This window comes from Typopeltis vanoorti, chromosome 4 (genome assembly GCF_054136105.1).
Source record: "Typopeltis vanoorti isolate ZY-2024b chromosome 4, IOZ_Tvanoo_1.0, whole genome shotgun sequence".
Classification (NCBI taxonomy): Eukaryota; Metazoa; Arthropoda; class Arachnida; order Uropygi; family Thelyphonidae; genus Typopeltis; species Typopeltis vanoorti.
The window spans coordinates 26,226,620-26,240,720 of NC_143552.1; the positions used below are offsets into that span (position 1 = coordinate 26,226,620).

Sequence of the window (14,101 nt, forward strand, 5' to 3'; positions counted from 1 at the left end):
TTTTCTTTGTTGTTCCATTGTTTTACAGATTTCATTGGCAGTTGACAATTCCAGCATTTGATTCATCAGAATCACTATCTTCATCACACATCACTAGTGAATCCCTCTCTGATTCTGGATTATTATCACTATCAGTCTCAGAATCTGAATTATCTCAATCTGAAATATTTGGATTTGGTGGTGGCAAGACAGTTGCTTGACATTTTTTTTCCCAAAGAAAGAAACAACATTAAAAGGTAACATACCTTTGTTCTTTGCTTATAATAGCAGGTAATCTCCCAGAGAGTAACTGTAATGGCAATGTTAACTGGAAGCAATATTAGCAGATAACACAATTTTCAAGCAGATAACGCAAAGAAAACAACACTTGGGAAATTATACTCAGCTATTTATAAAGCAAGAAAACACAATAATGCTAACTTTGATGCATTTGCTAGATTGCAAAACAGAAAAATGGCAATGTTTCCTACTTCTCATTACAGTGAACAGAGTGGCCCATCTATTGGCAAAAGCATGAATCAAAAAAGTGTCTGATCCATGGAGATTGTTGTCTGGAAGCAACAATGACAACAACTGGTTGGAAACCCTTATTGGCATGGGAATAGAACAACTGTAAAGTCATGTTGCCTGAGAGCAACACTGTCAAATAAAGGGTTAAAATCATTCATAGTCTTGGACGAACTATATGTGATTAGCTAAGGGCGGAGTTTGCTCCTCCTCCCCTCCCCTCCCCAGTTTCTAGAAAAGTAAGTTAGAGATAAATGGCCTTTCATACTTCCTTTGGGGAATAAAAGGTGTTAGCAGATTATTATTTATGGTAATCCCTCAATTATCTAGTTGCACTAGGAAATCTGCTAAGTCAATTAACAGATACGATTAATTGAATGTACAGCTACATGGCTGTTTCAGAAGTCATCTAACATGCTAACCTGTGCAGGTATTGATTAACTGGGGGTTTGTTTATTTGAAGATAAAATAATTGAAATATCACTATAATGATAATATTCTGTTGCATGTTGTGGTTTATTTTAAAATTACAAGGAATAAGAAGAACTTCTTGTCCGTCAATTCAGATTTTTTGAATCTATTATTATTTTGAAGCATGTAGTGGGAAAGTGTATATGTATATTTGCTGGTGTATATCTCAAGGATACAAAGGAATCTAGTTTGTAAATATTAAAGGGTAACAAACAAACAGCACAGACCACACAGTGATATTGTAAAAATTTTGGAACTGATTTTTAATCTTGAATATGGAACAAAAATTATATGATGTATGCATGAAAAATTATTTATACATGAAATCTGCTGGTCGCTTAACTTGACTTTTATGAATTATAAATGAATTCTAATTAATATTGCTTTGTATTTTCCAGCAAGATAGATGAATTCGTTCATTTTTGGCACCAAATAATTGTTGCTAGGTATACTGGGGCCTATCATGTGTGATCATCATTTGTCAGAACATGTGCTTGAACAGATAAGATTTATCAAATACAGAGAATGTTATTCCTTTTTTAAAAACACTAAGCTGTTTTAGCATACTAAAATATAACTACGCACAGAGGAATACCATGCTTTTTTATTCCGTCTTCATTCAGACATGGCACCAATGTGCTATAGGCTCCACTATCCATTATGTGAGATTGATATTTAAAATAAATGGGGGGGGGGATTTATCTCTGCTCTCAGATTCTAGAATTATGATCTCACAAATCACACATTCCTGAGTTTAAATAGTATATAAATAATAATTAGGATGCATAAGCATGTACTTTAATTAATAAAAAAAATATAATGCTTGATTATAATACATTGATTTCTTCTTCTTCTCTCTCTGTCTATTGGAAATAGTGCACGTAAACGTCCTGTTCCGTACCGACGCCCATCACCACCTACTCCTAGTAGTTTGAGTTCGTGGTCTTGCCAGTCACGATCTCATTCAAGATCATTTTCCAGATCACATTCCCATTCTAGATCTTGTTCATACAGAAATAGTTCAAGTCCCAGGAGTCGATCACAGTCGTGGAGTCCTGTTCACAAAAAATATAAAGAAAACAGCAATGATAGTGTTAAGAGATGATATTTTGAACTATTCATTTTCATGTTGTCACACATATATGCATACATACAATATGTGCAGTGGCATAACTACTATGTCACTATCTTATTAGGCCCAACGGAAATGCTAATGTGACCATATGAAAACTGCAAAGGGTCCATTAGGTCTAGAAAGGGTCCACTTGAAGATTGTTGGTGGTGGGAGAGAAAATTGTAGTTATGCCACTGTGTGTGTGTGTGTGTGTGTGTGTGTGTGTGTGTGTGTGTGTGTGTGTGTGTGTGTGTGTGTGTGTGTGTGAGAGAGAGAGAGAGATGATTTAAGGTGCAAAATCTGTTTGTAATTAATTTTTCTTTGTTTCCTAATTTTGTATATTTCTGTTTAGTCGTTAAAGGTAGCACTGTGCATTGTACTATTATATGGTACATACAAAAGAATTATATAGAAGTTAAAATAATTTTTGCAGATATTTGATATTCTATTAAAACTTGAAGATTATTGCTCAATGTATTGTTTGATTGGTTATGGATATCATACAACTTTTTTGAGGTAAGCCAAAGAATAGCTTTCAATAAAGTGCACAGAATTTGTATGCAGAAAACTGTTAATAATTGTTGATGGTATAAAGTGTGTTATGTATAAAGAACTTATTCTTAATGATAAAATAATTTCCAGTATGTAAATATGTGATTTTATTTATTCTAATAGATATATAATTGTACATTATTTTCTTCTAAATTTTAACTACCATTCCATGCTATTTATTTTTAAGATAGCAGTGAAAATTTCAGAAGTTAAACATTTTTAGTTGTGTCATCAAAAAAATAAAAAGTAAGCAAAATATAAGGATTACAATAAAAACAGCTGCAGGAGTGTCAACTACAATGTTGTTATATACATTTTTTTAAATCTCATTTCTGTATAATTATTTTATCATTTTTACAAGCATATGTATATTAAAAATGAATGAAAAATTCCAGAATGGTTAACATCATGTAAAGAATTAATATAAATCAGAATAAATAATTGTTGCAATTCCAGAGAGTTTCATCATTGGGTGTTTAAATAACGAATGGCAAGCGGTTAATGAACAGTATTGTCCTTCAGCCACTTGCAGCAAATTCCATATTTTTGCCAAGGTGTTAAGATATCACTTTGGATAATTATAGTGTTGAAGAGAACACTAACTTGCAGGAATAAGGAAGCTATTTTCCCACTTTATAAGATTACATCTGGACTACTGTGCTCAGATATCATCATATAGGTTCTAAGGAGATGAGGAAAAGGGCATTTTTTTTTTCCAATCTCCAGAGGATCATATTGGTACTGGAAAAGTTTCACTACACTAACCAAAATCATATCTGGCTTGCCAAATCTTGTATATGAATATACAGTAGACAGAAGAATGTGGCTTTCATAGTTTTAGAAACAGGAGAGGAGATATGATCAAAAACATAGAAACCAGTAAAGAGTTCTTATAGCAGAGATTTTGAATCTCATGGCAGGTGAAGAAAGAACTCGGGATCACTTGCGAAAGCTGAATAAGGATGTGGAGTGGAGGAATATGAGGTTTAGGTTCTTTTCATGATATGTACTCAGCAAATGGAATAGCCAGTAGACATGAGAGCATGTTCGGTGAATTTTTTAAAGAAGAAATATGATAGATATCATTGATTTTTTTACCTTCCATGGGTACTTTTGAATTGAGTCTCTGACTCCCTTTGAGGTGGCTACATAAACCTGGGCCTTCAGAAGGAGAAATCCTACTTCTCTCTCTCTCTCTTGTAATAATAAAAATATTTCTTTTATGTTAAAAAACGTTTAATTTTCTTGACCAAAAAGCTCTGGAAAGACTTTTAATGGGATTATATTAATCAAGTGCATATAATAAACAACTAAGTTATACCAACTAGTTTCACCAACTAAGGCTGTTGGCATCTTCAGGGTACATAACTGATGTAAGGCACTAAAAAGTAAAAAACTGTTACAAACTATAATCAACCGATTCCAATTATATTAAAGAACAGAGCGCGTACAATACATTCATAGAGCGTGGATGATATCACTTGTCATTATTTAGGAATGTTCTATAGTTGACACTATAATTCAGTTCTGGCAAGTTGAAGGATCTGATAAGGGTCTTCCAGATCACGGGCAAGATTAGTCCTTGGTTCCTGTTAAGGTTTTGTATACAGCGGGCAACTGTTGTGGCCTCCTTAAAAATTCGGGAGCGGAAGGTCTCCTCCATGTAAGGAATTGTGCTTCTATCCCACTCTATGGTATGGTTCGTTCTTGAGAAATGAAAAGCTAACCCCGATTTTTCTTCTCTGTTATTATTGACGTCACCTATGTGCTCTTTTTGCCTAATTTCAAGGCTCATTGAAGTTTGGCCGATGTAATTCAAGCCACGAGCAGGGTATGTTATAAACTCCAGCATATTTGGAGAAAGGATGGCTATCTTTTGGAGATCTTAAGAATTGTCTAATCGTTTCTGTGGGTTTAAAGGCCACTCTTATTTTATGTGGTCTAAGGAGTCTAGCAATCTTATTGGAAACTGGAAACTAAGTATGAAATGACGATGGTAGAAATATAACATACATGTTGTCTTTGTTGGGGTTCAGAGAAAAGTATCTTGTGGACGAGTCTTCAAGTGGTGATACTAAGGCAGAAACAATGGAGAGGTCATATTTACCTATACGAGTTGCCAAAGTATCTCTGCCTTAGTATCACCACTTCTGGGTCTGGCTCCCACTGACGAGACCTCAAAGGTCAAAACCGGTCTGGGTGGTGCCCCTTCCCTTAATGCATAGCATCTTCAAGTGGTGATACTAAGGCAGAAACAATGGAGAGGTCATATTTACCTATACAAGTTGCCAAAGTATCTCTGCCTTAGTATCACCACTTCTGGGTCTGGCTCCCACTGACGAGACCTCAAATGTCAAAACCGGTCTGGGTAGTGCCCCTTCCCTTAATGCATAGCATTATACATGTCCGCAAGGAGATGTGCTTGGCATTATGGGAGATACTGAGACAAGGAGTGATGAGAGAGCTTGGTCCACTTTTACTACGAGTTGCCTCACTCCTGAAGATACTTCAGGTGCAAACAAAGTTTGCATACACTTGGATAAAGGATTAAACTAAATTTATTATAGTCTAACCATGTGAAAAATAAACTTCCAAAAAAAAAATTTTCATAAATAGCAAATACAATATGTTAGATTCAGACAATAATGATCTGGAAAGGAAAGAGTAGCTATTGTAAAGAACACTAAATATGAGGATAATCTTGAATAGATTCTTCTTGAAAATATCAAAGAGTGATGTTGGCAAATATCAGACTGGGGAAGTGAAAAACAAAAATTTACATATATTCCATAGGTTTTATTAAGGAACAGCTGGAGGAAATTTTTGAGACATAAGAGAATGCAACTATCACAATGAAAAAAAAGTTGGTCCTAGTTGGAGATCTGAATAACAGTAAATAATGGTTGCCAGACACATTTAATGATTTTGGAACGTTAACATAAAAGGAAATCTATGATAATCGCATGTAACTGCATATTTCTTTTCAGATGGTACTAAATAAATTCATGTATAAAGAATACAAAGGAAATTTAAAAAAATAATTGAGAATGTTATGTTGGTCAGTGATTTTTCACAGCAGTTTGGATCACAACACAAGCACACAGACCATTGAAAATAGGAAGTGATTTACATAATCAGTTTTGAGCCGTATGAAACTGCATACAGCAAAGAAAAGTATGGTGTGAATCGCTTGGAGAGACTGCTGCTGGAAGGTAGAGAAGTGAATAGAGAGAGAATGAATCATATTGAGTGGGAAGTGATGTGGAAGAGCGGGAGAGTAAGACAGAAGAGATTGAAGAGGTGGTTATGAATGGGGAAGTGAGTGGTATGAAACAAAGTTGAGCAGGCTTTTAAAGATGAATAATAAACAAATTCAAGTACATAAACATTATTCAAGAAAAAAAAAGGAACAGTTTGAAAAAAACGAACCTCGGATATTCACGGGTAAACCATGCAGAAAACATTTACTGATTCAGAGCGGCATCTGGCGAGATTGACTGCAACAATAGCCATATCACTACTCCACAATGGACTCAGGAAGTGAAAGATTGTTTAACTTTCTGAGCCCGTCATATTGGGGATTCCTTTAGTGGAGGCTTTCATCTCCACAACTGTATGAAAGTTTTTCACAGAGACTCCCATTCTGTCCTAAATAAAAAAAAAAAATACTCTAATGCCTTTTGATTCCATAAGGAGTAAGCAAGGCTGTTTAACCCTAACTAATGGAGCTCATGGACTGTACAACTCAGCATTTAGCCAGTCTGTGATAGATGGTATCCAAGACATTTCTATGACATCCTCTAAAGAGACGGCAAGCAAGTTGTGACACCTTATGATCTGTCGCTCTAACTCAATATATTATTGTCTGCAATATTGTGGGGACACTGTCGATTTTCGTTATATCCTATCATAAGCTTTTCTATGCTACTCATTTTAGCAATATCTTCAATCTCATTCTCCCTCTTTTGTTTTACTATAGTTCTCTTTCCATCAGTGGCTGGGTCATCATTCAGATATCAACTTTGTCCCATTTTTCATTGTTTCTTTTCTTTTCACTAGCACATATTCTGCTCAACTCTGCTATTTTTGCAGATGATGTTATGTTCTTAAGTTAATTCAGTACAAATCTTCAGAATATCTGATTAAACACATTTTGTATAAAACCTGCAAAAAAGTCAAAGAATATAAAAATATGCAGGGACATTAACTGCATCCTGAATGGGAAACCTAGAGAACAAGTAAAACATTTTAGCTACTAGGCACAGTTTTTATTGAAGATGGAAACTTAATATGGAAATAGATTACAAAATTAGCAAATTTAGTATGGTAAGAGGTCAATGTTATTTAAATGGAATAATATCTGATTAAAGGATCCTTCAAAACTTTTTTAACTTATGGATCCAAAATCTCAGTAGAAACATTTTATCAGCGACTATTGCTACAAGAGTACTTTGGAAGAACAAGGGAGTGAATAGATGGTAGAATAAAATGAAGATATAAAGAATGATCTTGTCAGTCTTTAGTAATTAAATAGGCAGAACAGTATTTGCTTCCACGACGGCAGGAAAAAACTGTGAAGAAGACATCTTTGTGGATTGCTGCACTAAGAAGTGGCTTAGTAGACTGAAATATAGGATCTAACAATGTTGGAGTCCTGACTGACATTTATTTGGAAGAAAATTACCTATAGGAAATTAGTAATGATGTAAACTTTTCTTCTTCCTTTCCAGGCTTATAGGCCAAATGGCCTGTTCCGGACTCAATTCCATCTAAATTTGGGGGATCTAAATATCAGAGTAGGAAATGATTGTCAGACACAAAAAAATTTAGAGAAAAGGGCAAAGCTAATAATAATGGTAAATACCAGTGGCGTCGCTTGCCCATTTTGGTTGGGTGTGCCATCATGTGAGTTATGCAACAGGCGCTATTTGACCATATGCATGGGCATGCGCCTGCAAAAAATTTTCTGGGGGGGGGGGGGGGGAAAGCTTGGAAACAATTACAACAATAAATTTTAATAATTATTGATTTAATTAAATAATTACATCAATAAACGTCTTAGCATTTTTGACGTAATTATTTACTGATATAAACCATAAATACTGTACGTTTTCATTTTACATCAATTTTAATGATCTTTAATTCTTGGGAAAAAAAAGGATTCAGAATTAATACAGTTTTTAGCACGATTTCATATATAGAAAAAATTGACCAGCATATTTTATTAAAAATCAACTAAATTATTTCAGTTTAAAAGCAAAAAAATCGTAAAATAATATTAAATTACATACACTTGCCTTTTAAAAATGTATTTTTCTGTTTAAATTTGTTTCACTATAAATTTTCAGTTTACTCCTCACTCAGTGACTCACTAGACACAGACGGCAAATGAATTGGTCTCATTCACAAATCAGAAAAAGATTAACCAAAAACAGGAACGTGTTTTATTGCAGCAGTACTATGGCTATCCTACCATGGGCCAAAACAGGCCAGCTCATAATAAAATTTTAAAACAGATAAAGCTTTCCGTGATCGAGGTTTTGAGGTTACATATCACAATCACATTTACGATTATAATTTGTGGAATTTTTTATTCGAGCCTGAAGGGGGAATTTCCGTTTTCCCCCTCCCTCTCTGCAGATGCCCATTACCGTATGAGTGCATTTTTATCGCTGTATGGAAGTTTTAAGAGTGCATAGCGCTCATCTTATTGCTCCAATGCAATTAATTGCAAGATAACTTTGAATACTTCTGCGTAGAGTGGGGGAACAATCATTTGTTTTAAGATTTATTACAAAAAAACAATGAAGGGGAATGCTAGTTGGTTGGTATATATGAAATACACAAAAATGAAAATGTGTGAACCATCATTTATAAGACATGTTAGAATAGGAAATGAAAAGACAAAATAAGTGTGAGTAGAAATACTTTCATTAATGGTAAACGAATTATTAATAATCAACATTTGTGATATGTGTGTGCCCTCTAAGTTCCTAGGCAGAGTGAATAGCATGATCCTATAAAGTCTAGACATGAATAAGTAAATTTATGATGGCATGATTAAAAAAAAAACTTAAGGAGACAGAGAATGGCAGGAATAAATATCGTTTGATGGAGCAGCAAATCATCTCGTAAAATTTGTTGCCCATGTTATGTGTATTTCTCTGGTTTGTATATATTTCGCTCTCCGTTTTCCAAGAAATTTCTTTTACATCTAATCATTATGGGAATTATCCACACTTTCGAGAATCCTGCATTTATCAGTTTTTTGTTGTTGTTTTTTTAGTATCAGCAGTTCTGTCTTATAAATCTCACATATACTGGTATTTTGTTGTAGATCAACAATGTCTTATAATACACAGAAAATTCATTTTTATTGAAGAATAGATATTATTTTACTGTCTGTTGTTAAAGAAGACTAGAATAAAAATGTCTACACTGTTAAAAACCTTTGCAACCTGAACAGATGCTATACTGCACAAACAAGAGAATCATTTAGGTTTTTTCTTCTGACATCCACTTTCAAATTTTCAGTTCAAAAAACATGTTTAACAGATGTTTGTAATACAGCCATCGGATAGAAAAAGCGCTCAACTCATGTCAAGTGACAACATGCAATTGAATTGGTTGACACAATAACCAATCACATCCGCTAGGTGCGGGGTGAGCTCCAAATATTTGCTCACCCAGTCTCTCCTTAGCGGTTTAAAAATATTAAAACGCTAAGAAATTTCTTGCTAAGAAATTGACCTGCTGCTCCCTCTTTACATCTTTTCAAAGGACTCAAAGTGTGTGCATTTTGAAAGCACACCTAAGCTATTAACGCGAATGTGACGCGTTTACGCATCAAAAAGTGCCCTCTTCAGGAAGCACTAATGCTTTATTATCCTCGTGAAGAGGACAATGAAGCATTATTATATGTGTTGGTTTTCAGTAATCGCGCGAAGTCTGCAAACAATTGGAGGAGTCTAACGGGATTAAATGCAAAAATATAATATCAGTGATACTGATATTTCGTGGATGTGCACTGCACACCCGGAATATTCACAGCTCATAAATACCTGTTGCATTTCAGCTCAGGACATGGAATGTTTATTACTAACACAATATTCCAACATAAAGTACAAATTGAAATGGAGAGAAGAGGTAAGGAATAAGAAACGTCTCATTGACTACGTTATTGTTGACAGTGATGTTCTCTCCCTGGTACAGGACACTAGAGTACAGAGGTTTTGAAATTGGAAGTGATCACCATTTATTCTTGAGCAGTATTAAATTGAATTTTGCAATGAATTCAATTTCAAGTTCAGTTTTGAAGCAAATAAAAGTTAAGCAGCTCTCAGATGTGAACTGTAGACTAAAACACAAACATTATTCAAGAAAAAATAAAAGAGTTTGAGAACAGGATCCAAACTTGTAGATTCAGTGTCAAGTCCTGAAGAAAATATTGATTGATCCAGCCAGAGAGGCATCATATAGGGAGTTGTCTGCAAGGATAGAAAAATCAGAACTCCATGGTGGCCATGGAGATCTGATTTGAGGAAGTTAACAGGCAGTGAATGAAAAGAAGAAAGTATGTCAATAATTCCTGGCAAGAAAGTCAGCTTGTGTTCTTAGAGAATACAGAGACAAATGTCAAAAAGCTAAAAACTGTGTAAAACTAGCCAAACAAATGTCAGGTGAAAACTTTGTAAGAACATCAAGAAGGTGGCAAAATATCCTGGATGTTGTTAAAGAAGATCAAAAATGGAAGAAAGGGTGCTGTAAAAGGAATTACAGATGATAAAGGTGACATGAAATCTGGAGAGAACGATGTTCTTGATATATGGAGCAATTAATTCAAAAGATTGCTAAATGAGAAAAGCAATGACAGAACAGTGGTAAAAAAAACTCAACAGGCATGCAATCAGGAATACATATCCATACTTGAAGTAGAAAAAGCCATCAAAAGCCTGAAATGTGGAAATGCAGCTGGAGGAGATGATATTCAAACAGAAATGCTCAAGTATGGAGCAGGGGTGTAGTCCTAAAAGAAATAGTGCCAGTGAAACAAAAATCCAGAGCACGAAGTGCGGCATTATTATTATCAGTGCTTTTATTTCTGGAAAAAAAGGTGCCAGTATTCACCATGAAGATGTTATTATAGCAACTTCCACACTTTTAACATATCCTCCATTACACCCTTGTCGTCTCGATTTGTTGGCACACTTTGTGCGCTGCACACTCTTTATAATCGTAAATCTGTTTTCTTAACGACATTAACCGTAGTTTGCGAGATTCTCCAAAATGTCTGATTTTACCATTTGCCAACTCTGCTTACATTTTCGTTCCCATGTGTTTATCGACGACAAGACTTCTGCCATCACGACACGCTTTCCAGCCCAACATTTTATTCTTGACATACAGCCACTCGCTTCTCTCGCAGAAGTCATTTTTCTTCAAAAGCATCCAACATTCGGGCCAATCATTACCAGAATCTGCTTCCTTTTGACCACGTGGATCTTCGGTCTTGGTTTCGTGATCCTCTTCACCAAATATATTTTTAGTGCTAGTTTTCAGGTTTTACAGGATCATAAGTAGATTCAACAATTTATTCTTCTTCAGCCTTCCTTTTCTTATTCATTGGCATAAAGTTACTATTTGTTTTACTCATTTTGAACAATGATTGTACTGATTTAACTTAGATTAATTCAAAACTCACGTCAACACCTGCCTGTTGCAGAGTGAATAAAAAAAAATCCGCTATATATATATATATATATATACTATCTAACTTTTGGAGACTGAGTGGGCAGTTCAATCTCCACTGGTACCCACTCAGCGGTAGCTGGCCCAAGGCTATCACTAATTAAGAGGCACGCAGTGAAGAGTGATGGCAAAACAAGTGCCATCTTGTGGTCCCTAACACTCGTATTTAATATCTGATATAATGTGGGTTCTGCGGTCGACTTTCTTGAGTTTACGGGACGAAAAACCCGAGTTTCCGGGAGGAAACACCCGCTCGCCTGTGCCAGAGATCGACTAACTCGGGAACCGGTCGAAAAAAGGCTTAGGAAAATTTCCTCTAGTCGCCGACTAGACTCGAAACCAAGTCTTCCTTCATGCGCCAAGCGCCGTGGTGTGCAAACGCCACATGCACTGAGCTACACAGTCTCTATGGAAATGATAAACTGATATTCGAAGAAATCAGAAGTGAATACAACTTCCTGCTTCTGGTTGCATACCAAACTATGAAACAGGAAAGCAAGTTACCATCTTAAGAGTAATCAACACTGAAAATCAATTCGTGAACACAGCACCATCTACAGGATTATTTATAATACATTTTGCAGTCAATAAATCACAAATTTTTAAAAACTTTAAAAAAAAGGTGCCGGTGCTGCGTACCGCCAGGAAAAAAGCACTGATTATTATTATTATTATTATTATTATTATTATTATTATTATTATTATTATTATTGCGACTGCCCTGTGACAGAGAGAGATTTCCTTGTTTTCTGAAACGAAAATGACAAGAGCGGCAATCTGCTATTTTTTGACCGAAAGCTGGAAATGCATGGTGTCTCATTATTAAAAATCAAAAAATCAGCTAACGCCTTTTATTCCCTAATAGGGAGTAGGCAAGGCCTTTATACCCTATCTAGCTTTTGGGAGAGAGATTGAACTGAGTGGGCAGTTAAATCTCTATCGATAGCCAATCAGAGACAGCTGGTAATGTCTATCTCAATTACAGCAGCCACTGATGAAGAGGCTGCAAACAAGTGCTGCCATCTCTTGGTACCTAATCCAAACAAGATATGTTACTGTCTGAAGTAATATGGATGCTACGGTCGATTTTCTTGAGTTAACAGACGAAAAACCCGAGTTTGGGAGGAAAACCCGCTTGCCCGTACCAGAGATCGACTAACTAGAACCAGTTATGTTGGAGGTTTAATGGATTTTTTACAACACTGAAGAAGAATTAAAATAGAATTTAATACTTCCTATATTTCGACCTAGTCACTAGGACATCTACGGGGATTACAAAAACAAGTAATGTAACATGCACAGAAAAACTTACAATACTAAGCCCAACCACGTGGGTGACACTAAAGTCCTATCTAGGAGGAGCGCCCTCTAAGGGTGGTCGTAGGTGGCCTGGAATGTAAGGTGGGACATCTGGTGATGAGTGTTTCCCAAATCTTCGGAAGCTTAATGCAACCGTATTTATTTAGATTTAGTTGGTTTCTGAGAGCTGCTGCTGCTTCTAAGAAATGGTACCTAATCTGAGAGCTGCTGGTGCTTCTTTCTTAGAAGCAGCAGCAGCTCTCAGAAACCAACCAAATCTAAATAAATACGGTTGCATTAAGCTTCCGAAGATTTGGAAAACACTCATCACCAGATGTCCCACCTTACATTCCAGGCCACCTATGACCACCCCGAGTGTCCGATTCTCTTGCATCGCTCACATTTAGATGCTGTACATTCTCTTCTTAGATGATCTACCTGCCTGCATCTGAAGCATACAGGAGGTCTTCCTGGAATGATTACTAAGCCTGGCATTTTAGAAACTTTTATAATGTACGGGATATTTTCTATTCTGGCATCATCATTCAATGTAATAGTCAATCTTTTTTTGTTAGATAATACATGCGCCCATTCTTTATCTTTTATATTGGATGCATTTTCAATACATTCTATTTTACCAAATGATTCAAAGTGCATGCCAACTAATCTATTAGATATTTGGGGGGGGCAACCAATGAATTAAAATATCTAATTTTCTAGATCACACAATGGGGATAATTTCACATGTATGGTCATTAACATTAAGCGATTTTAATTTAGCAAATTTTTCTTTCAAAGAAACATGTTTAAATGAAATTATGAAAACATAACTGAACTTTAAGGAGCCAAGGTGCCATACATCGGAACCTCTTACCTTGCCTTTCAAACTTTCGATGATATCCAGTTCTGTATATGGGGCGCCAGAAGGATCACACTTTAGGATGCAGGCCTTGCTCCAATCTAGTTCATCTGGGAGATTCAACGATGAGAGAACATCTGAATTGAAATCCTTCGTTGTACTGGCAGCAGGTGACTGAAAGACGGTCGCTGATGCCTGTTCCATTGTGTTATGTAGATTTGTTACTGTAGAGACTGGGGATGTATCCTTCAGAGATCCAGTAGCCTTGGTACTTGAAGAGGTATTGCCAGATGAAACATTTCCTTCCGGTAGTTGTTGAAAGCTAGTAGCCTTAATAGGTGAGCTTGTATTAGCAAGTGAAGATTTTTCCGCGATTGACGACATGCTGTATGAAAGCAGACGGTACGTTAAGGGCAGCGTGCCCGCACTGGTAAGGCTTAGCAGCACTAATCCTCTTACGCTCGAACACTAAGGAGCACACAAAAACACGTCTGCTCTGGTCAGAGTTCACGCCACTGAGCTACACTAAGATAAATATTTTAAAACGTTAA

General features: G+C 35.9%; 1 protein-coding gene across 5 annotated transcripts in view; it reads left to right on the plus strand.

Annotated features, from left to right (window-relative positions):
- The window catches only part of Srrm234 (Serine-arginine repetitive matrix 2/3/4), a 615,875-nt gene extending 612,776 nt beyond the window's left edge, over positions 1-3,099 (plus strand). For all 5 annotated transcript variants that reach the window (XM_090391694.1, XM_090391696.1, XM_090391697.1 and 2 more), the window contains one exon: positions 1,855-3,099. Coding sequence is in view for 2 of the 5 variants with exons in the window: in XM_090391696.1 (XP_090247822.1) it covers positions 1,855-1,863 (9 nt within the window). In the remaining 3 variants the exon portion in view is untranslated. The remainder of the gene's footprint in view (positions 1-1,854) is intronic.
- The last annotated feature ends 11,002 nt before the right edge of the window (positions 3,100-14,101 follow it).